Source organism: Rhopalosiphum padi, chromosome 2 (genome assembly GCF_020882245.1).
Source record: "Rhopalosiphum padi isolate XX-2018 chromosome 2, ASM2088224v1, whole genome shotgun sequence".
Taxonomy (NCBI): domain Eukaryota; kingdom Metazoa; phylum Arthropoda; class Insecta; order Hemiptera; family Aphididae; genus Rhopalosiphum; species Rhopalosiphum padi.
In genome coordinates this window covers 87,279,801-87,299,458 of record NC_083598.1, presented here as the reverse complement: position 1 = coordinate 87,299,458, position 19,658 = coordinate 87,279,801, and the positions used below count along the sequence as shown (strand labels likewise).

The 19,658-nt window shown below is 24.4% G+C and overlaps 1 protein-coding gene across 2 annotated transcripts in view; it reads left to right on the top strand.

The window, feature by feature from the left end:
- LOC132920321 (voltage-dependent T-type calcium channel subunit alpha-1H) overlaps positions 1 to 19,658 on the top strand; it is a 236,979-nt gene that overhangs the window by 51,288 nt on the left and 166,033 nt on the right. For both annotated transcript variants that reach the window (XM_060982614.1, XM_060982615.1), the window contains exons 3-5: positions 17,110 to 17,221; positions 17,311 to 17,444; positions 17,650 to 17,747. In XM_060982614.1, coding sequence (XP_060838597.1) covers positions 17,110 to 17,221; positions 17,311 to 17,444; positions 17,650 to 17,747 — 344 coding nt within the window. The remainder of the gene's footprint in view (positions 1 to 17,109; positions 17,222 to 17,310; positions 17,445 to 17,649; positions 17,748 to 19,658) is intronic.

The following is a 19,658-nucleotide window of genomic DNA, read 5'->3' as shown; positions in this document are numbered from 1 at the left end:
TAAAGAAATGAACGTTTGAAAACTTATGACTTTCCAACTTATTATTATTATTATTATTATTATATGAATTTTCACCAAAGTTAAATAATAGTTCACGTTTATAAAAGTACAAAAAATGTCTGGGCAAGGTACTCCAGTACTAAACTAATAGTTAACCATTCGTGTTTACAAACGTATTCCTCGTACATTTGAAATAAAATAACTATATTATATTAATATAACTGAACCAAATCATAATATTTATAGGTACATGCCTATCAGACATTACCATATTATACATACCATATAAATAAATCCTTTTAATTTGCATATCATTTTTGTAATGAAATAACAATTAGTCGTAACGGAAAAAAAATAACGTTTCAAAACTATATAATATACTATTTTATATTCATCTTGTATCAATATTGTATTAAAAATAATTTAAATTTTCGTCATGCAAAAATAGGTATTTTTTTTGTATCAGTTATTTTTGTCATAGTATTTGCACAAATTGTTTTATTTTGCTTAATCATACCGTACATGAAAACTGACTATAGATGAATGTGAAATGTATTAACTGTAAAAGCTTAAGGTTACCAATTGAAATATTATTAATATAATTTTTTTAATTTTCAAAAAAAAATAATATACAATACACACTATAGAAGCTACAAATATTTGAAATCAATTTAAATTTACCATGATATCTTCAACAGAACTTAATTTTTAATAAACAAATTAAATTACTATTTTCATTTTTAATCAAATATTACAATAACTCTTTCAATAAATTTAATTGTTTACTATTTACGCTAAGAGTTTTTTTCGTGTTGCCTTGAAATGATTTTAATAAATTTTTTTGAAAAAATTGACATATCCTAATATCATAATATTATAACCATAATATATAATTATTTTTTTACAAATACAAAATGCAAATAAATTAAATTACTTTTAGTGAGCATATCACATTAATAATATTATTAAAATATGATAATACAAAAGGTCAAAGGTCTTGATGAAAAATTGCTGCAGACTAAAATATCCATTTTACTGTTGAGACGTAACCCTGTACTCTAGGAATTTACGTAACTATACAGTGATTATTATTTGCCACTTATAGCAATATAAGTTATTATCTAATATAAATAACAATATAGTAGTTGAATTGAGACATAAAACAAAAGCTATAACACGAATTCATAGTAAGCCATAAAACGTGAGATATAACAAACTACTTAAATCGTGTGTTCGGTTTTTATCTTGAAACTCTCGGTATGTCTCATTCTTATATAGCAGATTAAAGGATTGTCTGTAGTTTATTTTCATTTGCACACATCTCTCTGAATAACAACATATTTGAGATGACTTTTGCTTTATTATAGGATTCTAGTACACACACACACACATGTATATTACAACACATTAATTGTAAATTTTACAACGGTTTAATTCAAAAACCATTAAAATGACACTAAAAATGTTGTCAATGTTATTTTGTATTAGAAACCGATCGCGCACGGTGTGATATCATCATCGGTTATTAAGAATCGTTGTAGTTTCGATACGGTTATGATGGGTATTGTGTATTAACAAGCGTAAAAACAGCGCGAGCGTGATAATGGAATATTATTAACGTAGTTGTAAGCACCGTACGAACACTGCTATTCCGCTCGAGGTTCGCGGGTTTGTGTTATACTAGTGTTGTATGGTTGTACGACTATTATAGCAACATATAGGTAACATCCCGCGCGTTTGTGATCGATCGAACCAGTAATGGTAAGAAAAAAAAAAATGATAATAATAATAATAATGAAATCTCGATCGGTTTTCTACTTATAGCCAGAGGGTAAGAAGACGACGGCAACGCTCGGGCAAACTCGCAATCGGTCAAATAATTTCGCGTCACGTCCGTCGAATAAACCGTGTTCACTGTGTATATATAGTTGCGACCCAAACGGTTCGTGACAAACACCCAAAGGAATTCGGTGTGGGATTTTTTTTTTTTCGCGAGACATGGACACGCTGAATACGTTGTGTGTGTGTGTGTGTGTGTGTGTGTGTGTGTGTGTGTTTATATATATATATATATATAAATGTTGATTATGGCTAATGGATTTGTCGGGGCAACCGTATAATCTTACGGGTCGAACGGAATGAGACGTTTTTTTTCCCCGCGCCCAGAATCGACCGACCGTGAATTTTCAGTGGCGTGTTCGTTGTTGAAAACATTTTTAACCCTGGTGCAAAGTATACACCCTTCCATGAATTTTACTTCAAAATACGTAAGCTAGGTACCCGAAATATATTCCGTAAGTCCTTGTCTATATTATTTCGGATTGAAATCAAGACTCCTCAAAGAGGAAAAAAAAATTGCACTTAGGAATTGATATTCTATGTTGTAATATTATATTGTCAATCAATACTGAATATCCTGGAATCGTAGTGTAGTTCTTATGTTCCTATAATAATCATTGTGATACAAAAGCTTGTCAATTGTTTTGATATTTATTGTTATGTTTTTGTATACTAATTTAATAATTACGTTATGTTTTATTTTAAATAAATAATTTGGTTAAATTTGAAAGTGTAAAATATATATCCTTAAAGTACCAATGATGCCATATGGCACCAGGTCTGGAAAAACTAAGTTTTTCATGAAAATCGAAATTAAAATTTTTTATATCTTATACGAGTACTTTGTAGTAATATTAAACAAATTTAATTTTAATGAATTTTAATTAATGGGGCTGAAAGGGTTGATATAATTTTTTAACAAAAATATTTATTATTTCATCGACCGCTGTAAAAGTGATATTTATTCACATTAAACGACTATGTTTTGATATGATGTTTTTCCTTTTATTATCTATTTTTGTTTTTATTGTTAAAATTTTAATAGTTGAACAATTGCTTTAATGTTATTGTAGGTGATGACCTTATTCCTTTTGCCCATAATTATTAAATAGAAAACGATAATTAATATTTGAATTTAACATTTATTTAAAACAAAAGTAATACTTGTAACATAACACAACTAAATAAGAAAAACATAAGCACTATAACGTTATGGATAACTGCCATAATAATAATAATAATAATAAGACAGATAGTAGTCAGTGTGACTATACCGCACACTGCAGTATGCCTATATTATTTTACTTTTAAATCCACCATGAATGATAGATCACGTAAATTCATTAGGTACCTTCAGAATCACACAAAACATCAGCAGTGATATTCGGACCAATCGATTTTTATTAGCACACAATACGTCTTATTAATATGTATATATATTTATATATAGAGAGAGAGTTCTATGCATCTTTTATGTAAAGTACCGTAGAGTATAATACGAGATGAGATGTACTATTTTGATCATTTCGTTTTCAAACTCTGTAGGTCATAGGTATTATGAACTCAGTACAGTTTTGTACAATTTTTATATATTTATAATAATAAAATGTATAATTAAACATATTTACATATATAAATATATATAGAGACAGAGTTTGCGGACGCGCATATAATATAGGTACTCGGGATAAGTGCAACGAATATCCATATACAGTGACACTATTCATGCGAGTAGTCTGTGCATATATACATAAGTACTTGAAACGCGTTATGACATTTATTATTGACGCAATTCTCATTTCGAATATGCGTACCGTTAAAGTTTCAACATTTTCACCCATCGGGACATTTTCTCTTCATTAAAATAAGACGTTTAATAATGTATTCAATGAACTCGTTTGTTTTATTAACTATTTACAGTCTCGTTGAGGATCCTGCAATGTCATCACCATTTCTCTCTATCTCATTGCAAAATAACTGTTATCAAATTCAGGGACGAATCTAGGCCAAGATAACGGGGGAGGGAGGAATTTTTGATGCGCAAACATGATATCTACGATGACTTACGAAGTACGAATAATGAACCATGAAGTAATTACGTTAAAAACTCAATCCTGTGACAGTAGCAAGAAGGGAAGAGGGATGATCTCCGCAATCGACTCCCCCTGGATCCGTCCCTGATCAATAAATGTGTTTTAAAAAAATATATTATTTCGTATTCATATCAATTGGGTACCAAACGGATAGTGGTTCTAATGGTTGTTCACTTAAGTTATTTTGTAATGATAAACAAAAGACAATAATATTAATCCAGTACATTTGAATTAAACATAGTATCTACATGAGTATTATAGATTTTGAAGATACTAAAATATTTGAAAATCTAATTTTTTTTAAATTATTTTTTTTAAAACTACACAAGTAATTTAATATTGTAATTATTGTTATTGTTATTATTATTATTTCAATACCAAAGATTTTTTTTGCGTGTTTATTAATATACATTATATTTGTGACTACTGAATAAAAAGTTCGGAATTTCAGTAGAAATTCATTTTTTTGATAGGTTTTAATTTGAAAATAATTAATATAAGTATTAAGTTATTGTTTAACAATAAAACCCGCAATAACAGAATTTTAACGTGCAGTATTGACAAACGACGTTGGTACATGTTTTTGATTAATTATTTATTAATAAACCATTGTAAATTGTTATTCGACTAATATTTTAATATTTTATAAAAACTAAAATCGTTAAAATATAATAACTATTAATTAGCCTGACTAAAAACTAAACAGAATATAACAGTATACTTATTGAAGTAACTGTATTAGGTATAATTTATAAATAAACAAATTATTTTTAATTGTTGTTAACTGCTTAAAGTTTAGAAAATATATAAACTTATTTTTTAGTTTGTAAGTTTGCTATATTGTATTTACTAAACTCTAAATATAATATATAGTTGGAGGTTGGTTTGTTTTAAATATATTGTTGTTCAGTACCTAATAGTTTGGTGGAATATTTTTTGTTATTCTTGGGTACCTTTTTAAGCATAAATTAACAACTTTTTAACCAAAGTTTGACGATAAAAAAAAAAAAAAGAAAAATAGGAAATTGGTACGATAATACAATTTGTGAATAAAGCTACCACATAATTAAATTACTTAGTGCGACGTAGATTTAGTATTATACCTATTAATGTATTGAAATATAATATAGATAATGGGTAAGATTACCTAATAAAACATTAATTTTGCTGTGCGTAAATAATAAAATGTTCTCGTGTTGTAATTAATCTAAAATAGTTGGTAATAACTTATAGAAGGTTAAACAGTGTATCGGATTTATGTCAGCATAACATAATTTACTAGTGTTTCTAAAAATAGTAACACCACTCTGTTACTATAATACAGAGATTTAAGAATCTCGTTCACACAAATATTAGTTGCATCAGCAAAGAGGATTTTGTTGTTTATACCAAAATGGAAATAAATATTTACCTTTGTAACTCCTTATAATAGTTTATTTTCAGAAAATGTCTTTTACAGATTCTCGTTTAGTTTTTTTTTCTGAAAATGGCAGATTGTTTGACTTAATGTAATGCTCTATTATAGCACATAATGTTTATATATAATTATGTTCAAACTTAAGTAGTCTGCTTACTAGATGTCTAGTAATGAAATAAAAACTTTACTGTTCATATAAAATGTTAATATGAAGTAAAAAATTTAATTTTTGGTTGAAAACAGAATGGAATATTAAAAGTACAGTACCTTTTTTTTTAATCACGAATTAGGGCATTAAAGTACATTGAAATTATAAATATTAAAGTTAAGACCTTTTTTCTTGTTATATATTATATATATTATATAATTAAATAATATTTTAATGTAATTTTCAAACCTTAAATATTAGAAAGCATATTACTTTTAAGAAGTTTTTTTTTTTTAACTTTCGTTTACAATAATTATAGTTGATAAATACTCGTATTGTATTTATGATATTATTGAGTGAAAGTTTATATTAAATATACAATTAATTAAATTAAAAAAAAAAAAACAATTTTGTCTATTTATTATCGAATAAAATAATTTCTTTCATATCAGATATGTTTTTTTTTTAACTATAACTGTAGACAAATATAGTTTGAAATATATAAAATACAATTAGATTTGTTTTAATATATTAACACTAATTTATTATATACTATGGAAGTATAGGTACTACCTAATTCATATATATATATTAATATACATTTATATTATTTAAAACGTATAGGGCATATGAGTGATAACTTTTATACTTATGTCAACATACTAAATAAGGCCTATTATTTGGCCTTTAACCGAAACTCTAACCCATCAACCACAAGTGTACAAACTATGTAAATAAAATCAATACTTTATGGAGACAATGTATTAAAATTTCATAGCAGTCATTGATCAATACAATCACAAATTATTTAATGTAGTTGGAAATTCGATAAATTCATATTTCGTTCATTATTATTTTAAATGCCGATAAATTATAAGGTTTCTATTCAGTCAATGGAATCTACTGCATTTTAAAAATAAATATAAACATCATATAGTGTATTGCTACATTTTTTTTAAATTCATCAATGTGTCTTTATTCAAACAATCATAAATATTTATAAATATATAATTGTAATTAATGTACACGTGATAATCAAAAAATAATGAATTATAATATTATATAAAATTAATAAATATATTTATATATCATATAAAATCAAGCGGATAATAGACTACTTTTAATTCCGGAATTCAACCCCTATAGGGTGGTTCGCACAAGAATTTCATTTTAACTTACGAAAATAAAATATTTTTTGTTTGTATATTATAGGGTTGCCATTGGTTACAGAATTTTTTTTTTTTTAATAAAATAATATAATATTTGATTTAGCGAGTGCCATGGGCGAATTGTTCATCACAGTCGAATTAGTTCACAAAGCGATGTATACCTACGCCGATTTTTACGTTAACCGAGTGTACAATAAACTAACTGAGATACTCTATATATCACTATATTTTATAATCGTTTATTTATTTTTCTAGCTAGCTCTAGTTGTACAACTATTACTTATACGTATATACAAATGTATATTTATGTAAACGTGCACATGTTTGAAGATATACTTCCAACGAGATATTTTATCTTCTTTCCTTAGCCTAAGTTATTTAAACTAGATCATATATGTTTTCTAGTTTATTCGCATGTATGTAGACAAACTTATTGGTTTTGATATCTTCAGAGCTCGTCAGTGACTTCATTCCTTCACTACCCGATTTTTATGAAAAATACTCGGTATATCCCAAATTACCAACTAGATCCAATTTTCTACCAGAAAACATATTCAAAGCTGAAAATTGAAATTGCTTAAAAACTATGATAGACAAAAATAAGTAATTGATAATCCAATAGGTATATTTATTCTCCTTTCAGAATGTATAGATAATAATTATTATACTACAATATAATAAAATGTGTTATACATGTCAATAAAATGTATTATATTATTTTATACATACGTCATTGTTTTATTACTTTACATTTATTCTATCGGTCGGTATTTCTATGAATTTTAAAAAATAACTTTTTTCTTAACATGATGTAAAATACCAGTTTTTGAATATAAAGTAGAGTTTTTAGAAACTTTTATATTTTGAAGTAACATTTTTTTTTATTATTTTTAAATATTTATTCATAATTATATGAACTAATGTAGTTAAGTATAAGTTACAGTAAATATAGTATACAGTTTTTACAATTATAGGGTAGTGGATTGGAATACCATAAGGGTATAAAGTCACAAACCGTTTTGTTTGAACTATTCCTATAATTTGAACTTTTGAACGACTGTTTCGTGATACATTTATCACTATTATACAAATAGTGTTTAAGATAAATAAATTATAATTGGTTTTACAAGTACCAACAATATATTATATAATACGTGGTTATCGAATATCTGCAATTCGCCATAAAATTATATTTAAAAAATTAATCGATGTACAACGAATGTGATTTACTCTTTTAATGACGCGGAAAAAGTATTATAATATTCTCCACATTTTTGTTACTCGTCTCAAATCAGGCAAAAGAGACGTATAGTACGATTGTATCTTATTTTTTTATCGTATACGCTTCTCATATAATATATATAGATGTATATATTTGTGATATACGAATTGCATAAAATAAACATACGACTCTTCATCTCTCCCTTAAAACTGAATAAAAACTCGACTGCCAAAAAACCACTTTTGACATTATTATTTATTTTTGAAAAAAAAAACAGTAATGAAAGTAGTTGGTTTTTATAGAAAGTTAAATAGCTCACGAGAATAATATATAATATATTATTATTATAGGAGCGAAAGAGAAATGAAATCGGAGCTTTCTGTAAATTCAAAGCAGTAGGATGTACACAGCTAGATGGCAAAGAAAATAAAAATATAAGAGAAACAAAAAAAAAATCATCCACCACTATACTTTACAATATTATATTATGTATGCACGTCTGGCATGTCTCCGGAACAGACGAGTATATTTCGTGCGCGGACATGTGTGTTCATATTTTTATATACTATAAATAATAATATTAAAATATACAGAGTGATTTTTTTATAAATAAACAATCATTATCTCCAAAAGTATTAACCTTTTTATTTGTATGATTTATAGAGTTATAATCCCAAGATTTATAAGTTTTACCTATACGAAACAACATTTTTTGGAAAAAGTCACGACCACGAGGGAAATCGGAATTTGTTTCGAATAGCTTAGTTTAATTTAAACAATTATAATCATTAAAATTTCAGTTGGATGATTTATTTTAGTACAATAGATTGCTATTATTTAAACTAACTATTATATTAAAAATTAACAATTTGATTTCCTAAAATAAATTGCACGCTATTAATAGGTATTCTTTATTTTTTTTTTTATTGGTGACATTTATGGACAAAAATAATATACAACTACTTAGGGTAAAAAAATGATTGTACAATTAGGTCCGCACATGAACAAAGGGGGAGATTTGTATTTGTAGAGATTTGGTCCGTTTACCATTAAAACCATAACAATTTTATTACGCTTCGAGTTGTATGTGGTACATAACATCACTAAAAATAACGATATCCGGTACCACTCCTCCGGCCCGCTTGGTAAGACGTTGCCAACCGGCAATAAAGTAATCGACGAGGGCGAGTGACTGACTTAACGATTGTGTTTTATTTTTCGTTCGTTTCATAAAAGTTTGACTATAAAAGTATAGTAGGCCTCGAGTCACGATTAAGAAATAAGAAGTGTCACTGTAATGTCGGTGGATTATATCGAGAGAAACACGCAATTTCTTTCAAATTTGTACACGTGTCATAAGGTACTATTTATGTATAATAAACAAACGATTAAATAATAACTACAATACTGTATGCGAACATTGACTATATTTTGAGTAAACGAATTCATCGATTAAGTATTTATTAGTTATTAAATCACGTTAATGACTATTATAGGTAACGACGTCAAAGTGTATACACATTATGTACTCGTATGATATGGACGAATAAACAATTTTATTCTGAAATTAGACTGATATAAGTAAGAAAAATACACTTTAAACAATATTATTTACGAAAATATAATCGATTGAGTCGTAATTATATTTACGGTTAAGTAAATCGTCGTTCTCGTTCGCGCTTGTTGATGATAAAATAAAAATATTAAAATCGTATTTTATCACAGTGGTGTGCCCATTAATATAAGTATAGGTTACGACCTGGTATTATTTTACGATGTGAGCAGAAAAAAATAAACATACTAATTATAATCATACACATTTTACTTATCAAATTAGTGAAAATATCGTTCCATAAATATTGATTTCAGCTAACGGACTTAATACTTAATCCTATTTAAATACGAACATAACAATTTTCATTCTCTGGTTATGACTATAATAACTTTATTCAATAACATTTTGAATTTTGGAAAAATTGCGCACACTCGTTCAGATACATTAATAGCTTCAATTATATTCTTTGAGCATAATAATCGAATATAATTTTTACTTTTTTAATTTGTTTGATAATTATATGGTATACAGCATTGTTTGATCAAATAATTTATTGGGAAATTACAAGAAAACGTAAATATTAGTAAATCAATATTAATAACATTAATCATTATTGTTAACAGCAATTTTTTTTTTATTTTTTTTTTTATTAAAAAGCGTAATTGTAGTCTATACATTAATTTTTGTACAATAAATAAAAAATGTCGAAGTTACAAAACATTTAATTAGGTTTCAGGTGTGTATTATATTGACTAAAAAATATTTTATCACACGTAAAATGCGATTGATAAATTATACTATTCATTTTGCAGTTTATAATATAAAACAATAGTACACAAATAAATTAGCTTAAATCAGATGTTTAGTCATATATACTCAATATAGTATACTCATACTCAAAATCGTAATTTATATTTGATGTATACTATTGGAAGTTGAACAATATTTTATTTATAAACAATGGTTTACTAAAATAATAATGGTATTTTAAATTTTAATAATAAAATTATATGATTTTATAATTAATATATTGTTAACCGGAATTGTGTATGCTTTTCTATTGTGTAAACCTCATCATTCCTTACTTTATATTATTTACGAAAGTAATAATTAGTTGTTTGTAATAATAATAGTATTTGTATTAGATAATATATATTAAAATTAGTACATTATACTATTATAATTTATAATAAACATTTTGAGAATTTAAAAATAATTATTGCTAATGATATTATAAACTTTAAGTTATCTAAAAATAAATATGTGCCTATACAATATCAGTGCGATATTAAATTCAGAATATGAATACTAAATTATTAAATCAATACTCCACGTATACTCAATCTGCTATTTCCGCGGTTACATCTTATAATATAAAAACATTCCAGGCTTTCTGATTCAAGCAGATTTGATACAATTCACTAACTTTAAAATTTAGTAAAGTAAAATTAAATTAATTCCGTTGAAATTTTGAAAACATGGGATGGTATATTAATTAATGTTTTGTCCATTCATTACATTGTTTAGTATACATAAAATACTGATATTTTATGTTGAAACGGTCATTGTACCAATAAATAAAATTTCGATGTAGTAAATTTATTTAAAAAAATAATAATATATATTAATATTTTATACAAGTACTCTTAATAATATTAATTTGAAATATATATTGTCTGTAGATTATAATTGTATTTTTGTTTATCAATAGCATAATAACATCATATTCGTTTTATTTTTATTTTTTGAGACTAACATAATATTATATTGTTATTTATTATAATATGTCATTTAAAGTTGAGAAACAATTCAAGGATAAATCAGTTGTTTTTGTTTCTCGATTTTTTAAGTAATATATTATTTTACCTGTTTGCTTTGGCATAATATAGTAAAACATTTTAATATTTCAACGTTTATATGAAAGTATAAATTTTCAGAATGCATAATACAGTTTATTAAATTAAAAATTTACTTTTTAGTTTCAATATTTGGTTTTTAACATCCAATTCATAATTAGTTTATATTTTTATTCTATGTGTTTTAGGCTAACATTTGTAATATTTACGAATATTAATTAATATTAACTATAAAATGGACATGACACTAAATAACAAAAAAAAAATATACATCTATAATAAAGAAAAATAAATAAGCGACTAAACTTAGTTCTTTAAATTATTCAAAACGAAACTGTTCATAATTTTTATTTTATTTTTGTTTACTGTGATTTTAAACACATTTGTGTAAACAAATATGAATATAAGCTCTGAAATCCTCATCCGAAATATTATAAATAGCTCTTTATATTATTACGTTTTTCGTTTAAAATAAGCTATAAGTATACATTAAAATAATGTTATATAAGTTAGAATAAAAATTATTATTATATTTGTTGTCTTTTTTTGTATTCAGTAACACGTCATTATTAAAGTGTTATTTTTTTTTATTTTTTTATATAACAATAAAACTAAAAGAAAAACAATTTCATGTTTTTATTCTGTATAATAACATTATACACATTTATTATTTAATGCTATAATACTCATATTAGTTTTAGAATATTAGTTTATAAAAATACCTTGTATTAATACAAGAATACATTTACATCAAAGCGGTTATCTCATTATTTTCCCTTCAAGCTCATGTTTTAATCTTTATTGAATTTTTTATGTATGTAAAAACATTTAAACTTTATATTTTGTTTAGATATAAGTTTAAAAATTAAATTGCTTTGATTTTGTTTTAAAAGGACAACAACGTGTACTGAGAAGATTCAAAAATATTTTATGCTTCAGGCTTAGAGAAACCTAGATTTAATTTTTGATTTTTCTTGTGTTTATGCGAAATAGTTCTTTTAGCTTATATTAAATCTTGAATATTTTTAAATGTTTCTGATAGGTAGTAAAATATTATAGAAAAGTAGAAATTGTTCTTAACCAAATATACACATATATTAAGCAATGATATTATAACGTACATATAATTTACAAGAATCCTATTATTAACAGGATATTAGGTACCTAGTGTTTATATCATTACTATGTTATGTTACATATATACTGGTTTAATAACCATTACTCAATTATTTATTATTTTTGAATTGGAGTCAACATTTTTGTTGGTTTTAATGATAACTAAAAGCCACGTAATCAGTTACAACTAAAGTTATTTTTTCAAGTGCTACGACGACACACATAATGATTTGTATTTTAAACACATGTTTAGGAAATATGTTTTATCTACATCGTATTTTATACAAAAACGATTTTTGGTAAAGTTTCTTACCAATTAATTTCAATTGTAATTTTTAAGAACGTATCTTTGATTTAAATCGAAAAATATTTAGGTAGATACGTAAAAAACCGATTAATGCAATTGGATTTTTTTTATTAATATTTAAATACAAATCCTATTTTGATTAGTTTATTAAACTAAATATGTTATCTAAAAAACTTTAATATAGTTCTGATTTTAAAAAATTGGTCAATGGTTAGTAAAATAAAAAAGCAATTAAGAGTATACTAGGAAGATTAAAATGTATTATTTTAATAAGAATAGTAAATTCGTAATTCATTGTTAACATTATATACGTATATATAATAAATATTTTAATGAAATTTTTTGAATAATTAATATATACAAAAGTTTGTAATTAATAATTAATTAATTTTAAATTTTAAATACCAGATTTCTCAACATTTTAAACAAAGAGAAAATAGCTGTAAAACTATACCTATCATTAAAACAATTCTAAAACGATTATAAAATAAGCAATATTATAATATGTGATTCTGCATAAATTTATTTAATAGTAGGTGATGTTTACATGTTAGTGTTATATGTTTATTATATATTATTCCGTTATACGAGATACTCATTGGATTCATTAAATGATTAAAACAAATGCAATAGTAATTATTCAAGGATTAATAATCTATTAAGTTCATAAAATAAATAAATTGACATAATATAAATGTTGGGAATTGAGTGAGAATATGCAATTAAAAATAACTTACTATACTGTAAAACCTAAAAGATTCTGATATTATCAATGTAATAAATTATGAAGAAAAACATATTATTATTATTATTTTTTTTTAATAATAAAAAATTAACTGTAGATAATGTAAAATAATAATTTACTCACTACAAAATTCTCATTCAACAACTTAACATCGAACGATTTGAATTAATAAAAAAAAAAATGAATACATTATATTTATAAATACATATTCAATTGATACCTAACATTATTGTTATATATATATATATTTAAAATCAATAGATATCTACTTTTACAGTCTAGGACATTTTGGCGCCAGTCTGTCATATATTGCTTGACCAATAGATCAATATTTTATTTCCATCGTTACTATGGTTATGATATTGATAATAATCAACTAAAAGATCAAAATAATTATTGAGCATTAAATTACAATAAAAAAAATAGTAGGTAAAAGCAAATTATATTTTTATGTAGTTATATCCCAACGAAACTTTAATGGCAAATCCTCTTAATAATATAATTTTAGTTTTTTTTTTTTTATATAGAGACGAATTTCATATACTTTTTTTTCATCTTATACTCCGGTAACTAATTGCTCGTAAAAACTACTCATCCTGAATATTTTTTTAAGTTAATTTATATATGACTATATTATTATATATTATTTACACCCATCTGAGCACTCAAATGCATATTAGCAGATTGAACACGGTTATCGGTACGATTTTAGTTAACATTCATTGATATAAATCACGTATTAAAAAAAAATATATTTAGGACATCATAGTTATAAAGTGCTGTTGAAACGGCAAAAAACTAATAATGGTACTAATTTTATTTTTAAGGTATTTAAATTAAATAAATAAATTAACATTTTGATACAAATAAAAAAAAAAATGTTCGTTAGTCGCCAAATAACAGCGCCTAATTGCCATGTCTACTTTAAACAAAATTATTATTGGGTGATATTACCTTCTCATTCTATAATTTTCTATTTATTTTAAACTGTTTTAAAAATTACTTACTGTACAAATATTAATATTTGGATTATAATTACACGTTTTAATAATAATAATAATAAAAACCAAAATTGTATAATTAAAGTACACTTCAACATAACTTTAATATTCAAATCACATAAGATAACAGAACTACCTATTAATATTTTCGAGTTAAATTTTGTGTTGCTTTTTGCAATTTATAATTATATAATGGCTCTTTTTAAACACTTTCTTATCCATTAAGATTTATGGAACTATTTAAAAAATTCCTTTTTTAATGCATTACACGCATAAGCACCAAATCGATTAAATAATTAATATTAATACACTAAATATATATACATATATATTCTTTATTTAAATATTACAAAAATACCTTACACATTTTCATTTTCTGTATATCAATAAGCGATAAGCAGCTTCCTGTTGAAGCTTGTTACCGATAAAACTACCATTAGTCTCTTTAAAACCAATACTAACAACAGGAAGATGGGATATCTGATTAAAGAAAAAATGTTGAGATATATTAGTCATAACATATTTGACATATTTCTAGTTTATAACGAGCATTAAAAAGTGTATAATGTATGAAAAATAAAATAAAGATAAGACTGTTAAACTTAGAAGTCATTATTTATTTTTATTTATTTATTGGAATGTAAACGTCAAATGGTAGTTAATATTGTGGTAAAGAAATATAATGCAGATAAAAACTTAAAATAAACAGTTATAAAAGTATGTAAAGTTAGAGAAGGAAACTTGGAAAAAAGATAAGTCTATTATTCCCATTAAATTTTTTTTTTTTTTTTGTTATATTATAAATAATGTTAACTATCTAAACATATTGGCTAAAAATATAAATATGTTAAGAACTGTTTTATATTATATTAAGTATTAAGCATTTTATCTAGCTAAGTTAGATTAGGTTTTTATGTAATATATTAATTAAATAATACAGTCTACATTGCATTATAAATTATTTGTATATTGTTAAAACTGTGATACTCGCATGTTTTTGAGTAATATACACAGAATGAAAAAAATTATAACTCAATACGTCGTGAATAATTTTACTCGAAATTAATAATTTCCCACTATATATACTATATATTATAGCTTATATAACCATAATATGCTAAAATAATAGGTGCTCGGGAACTAAGATAATTTTAAGGTTTTATCAAAATGTCTTAGACCTTCCTTCAGGATCTAAAAAGCAAAAAGAAACATTAAACCAAAATGACACTGATTAGATAAAATTGTATGCATTTTTATATTGAATTAAACACTATTAATTTATTTAAGTTAATTAGCATATTTATATCATAGTACAAAAATTGTAAGTAAAGTTGTACCTATTATAAATCATAATTTATTATTGTTGTACAAAAACACTTTTAAGTTAGAATAGTATAAAATGAAATAAATATGAAATTATTTACAAACTATTTATTGAATATAGTCATGTATTGTGAACTTATCAAAATGCAAGTTATTTATTTTTGTGAAGAATAATGTGTACCAGGTTCGCTCGGATTATCGCAGAATAATCTGCTAAATTATTAACATTTGTGATACGTAAACATAAGTTATTTATTACCAAAATCTTTAATTTCTGCAAATCCATTTTCTGAAGTTAATTAGTTATTCTGTCATTAGGGTACAAAATTGATTAATTATTAATTGCTAAAAAAAGAAAATAGCTTTTTTTGCGATTACAGGTATTACAGCAGATAAATAAATGATAGAGGACATATTTATTTTGACATAAGTAAGACAAAAGACAATAACAATGAATGTCTTGCATTTTGTTTGTTTTTTAACATGGCTGCTCAATAAATACTCACCTTTATTTTATTTCATAATAATTTTACTTAAAATTATTCTGTTATAAACACAATATAGGTATGCCTATTTTCCATGAATAGATTATTATGTATTATTAGATACATATTATACTCAAACATTGACTATTTAAATATTTAAAAATGTGTGATAAGATGGACTTATAATTTAATTAATAACAACATACATAATATTATATAAAATCATATTAAACACAACTCACCATTCGTATTTTATTGATAAAATAAATCATATTTGAACTCAACTTAAAAACATACCGAAGTAAACCTGTATATGGTTATAAGTTTAATATTATAGGTACAATAGGTTCTTTATATTACACTTATTTATTTAATATTCTATAATACAGATTTTAGTCTATTATAAGTAGTAAATGTATATAATATTTATATAATAATTTTGTTATTAAATTTATACACAAAGCACATAATAATTTATATAGTTTTTTGGTCAGAATGAAATTACGCCAGAATAATAAAAAAAAAAAAAAATAATTATAGTTTTGTACAAAACTATAATAATAGATTGAATAAATTCAAAAATTGTTTAGCGTTAAAGTCTCTACAGCTGTAATATTCGCAAGAAAGATGATTGGAAACGTATAAAATTGTCTTTAAGGTTAAAAATATATTTTTAAAATACACAAAATGTTTGATGACTTTTTTTTTTTTAATTATTTGAAACTATAATATTTCAAATAATAGTTTTAAAAACAATTACATAATAAATAACTTGTTTAAATTATATATTATAAATGTCTTGAAAATAATATTTCCTTAACGAACTCATACACGTGGTTCGAGAGGGCGAGCATGCTAGTTATACTGCTGAATTGTGTTACTTTGGGCATGTATCAACCGTGCGTGGACGATCAATGCATAACGAGAAGATGCAGAATTCTACAAGTAATATATTTTTTTCTTTTTTAAATATTATGTATTTTATATAACTGTATGTATCGGACGTAACTATAATTTACGACAACTGTGTACAGGTGTTCGACGACTTCATATTTGCATTCTTTTCGCTAGAAATGATTGTGAAAATGATCGCAATGGGAGCGTACGGTCCCTGTACTTACCTCGCAGACTCCTGGAACAGACTAGATTTTTTCATCGTTATCGCAGGGTACGAAACCATACGTTAATAAACTTTTGTTATTTATATTTTATTTCGTCCCGTTTTATTGTATGCGCGTGCTCGTGATTAATGGGTTAAACAAAATATGTGTATTGAAATTCCCGTTGATCACGCGGATAACGTTGCTTTGCTATTTACTATATGCGTTAGAATTTTTTTGTTATTAAAATTTTAATTCTCTTGCTCTTTATAGTGCTCTGGAGTACTGTTTGAACGTGGAAAACATAAATTTCTCTGCCATACGAACAATAAGGGTGCTGAGGCCGCTTAGAGCCATCAACAGGATTCCAAGTGAGTAAAATTTAGTTTTCACGTTAAAATGCTTTAAGTGTGTACGCGCGAGTCATTGCCAACAAAAAGTATAATAAATTATATACATAAAATAATTAAAAATATAAAATACATATTATATGTGTATAGCAAAAAAAAAAATCTCTCGTTGATAACAAATATGCAGGTGAATTCATAATAATTATTCTACTAGTTAAAAAATCGGTTTTCTCCTTTTGACGGATTCCGTTGCTATAGCACCGAACACATGACGGGTTGTGTGCAATAAAAATATATTTGGGTTATCGGAACTCAATATCAGGAGTCGGCTATAAAAATAATCTCTACGGTGGCATGTTTTATGAGTATAATATACTAAAAATTAATCAAGCAAGAAGACGAACCGTTCGGTTTTGACGTAATTTTTTATTTTCAAATAAAAAATAATTTCACGTCAGCCATTTAGTTCACCAAATTTATAAATCACCGTTTCATTTTTGATATAATCTTTGATTTGAAAATTTTTATGATATCATGATTTATTATACACAAACATATAATATAATGTATACAAATATATACTGTAATAAAATATGATAATAAATATCAACATGTAGTGCAATTATTGGTGTCGCAACAAAATCACAGATAATTTGAAATATTCAAATAGTATTATTATAAATGTAAAATAGTAACTATACTAAGATTATTAAATGGAAAAAATAAAATGTTTTAATATTTCTGTGTAGTAATCTAATATAAATATAACCACATAGCAGTGTTCAAAAAGGGGACAGTAAAAATATACCAATCTTGTCGAAAAGGACAGATAATAATATCTATCCAAACGAAAACAATAACACCTGTATTTACATACGAAACGTTTATTGCCACTTCACTGGGAAACAATCAATAAACAGCTTCTTTTTTTTTTTAAAACATTTGTATTATGTTTAATTTTATTTTTTCTATTATTTTATTGAAATATATTTGTAGATAAAGCTTTATTTGACTACTGTTATAATGTGTTGACGTATTAAGTAGTTTACATATTGGAATTTTTACGAGGCTCATAAATCAAGTGTTTTGTTTTATTTATTTTACAATAAATAATGTAAAGATCTATGACAGTGACTCATCCTAAATATACTGTCAACAACTTGATTAATACGACCCAATAAATTATTACTCTTATTAAAACTTTTACAATAATTTTCACATTTTTATATTACATATTAACATTAACATTTGATTTAAGCCATTTTATTAGGTATCTGTTAGATTAAAACTTTATTCTATGCCACATCGTTATTATTTAGAATACATACTATGTTTACATCTAAAAAACAATAGCAATATTAAAAAAACTTATGTTTAAAATATAAAGTTGTCCATATAAATTTTTGAATAGGTATTTTTTGATAAATTCTAGAGTTGGTTGTTTATTATTCAAACTGGCTGTATGGAAATATGTATTAAAAATAAAAATAAAATGTTTTTTAATATTAGATAGTATTATGTAAATTGCAAAAAAACTATTAGAACACATTTATATTATTATTATTTTTTTTTGTTTTTGGTATTTTTGGTTTACAAAATAATCGTTAGACTATCTATATAACATACAACAATTTAGTGTTTATAGAGTTTGAAGAAAATGGAAAATCAAAAAATACTGTTACTCGCTCAAAAACAGTTTAAAAAAAATGTTTAACGTTATTTTCATGATGTTATCATGCTCCAATTCTTATTTACGTCAAGTAAAAATATCAAAAAATTAAGATTTTTTGTTAACAGACGAGTACATGCTTATATTGTCATGCAGCCGTAAGGGTTAAGTTGCGTATCCATTATTTATTGGTGTTTTTTTTTTATCATTTCATGTATTAATAATGATCATATTATAGCAGTAAATCGATTGTGTATGAACTT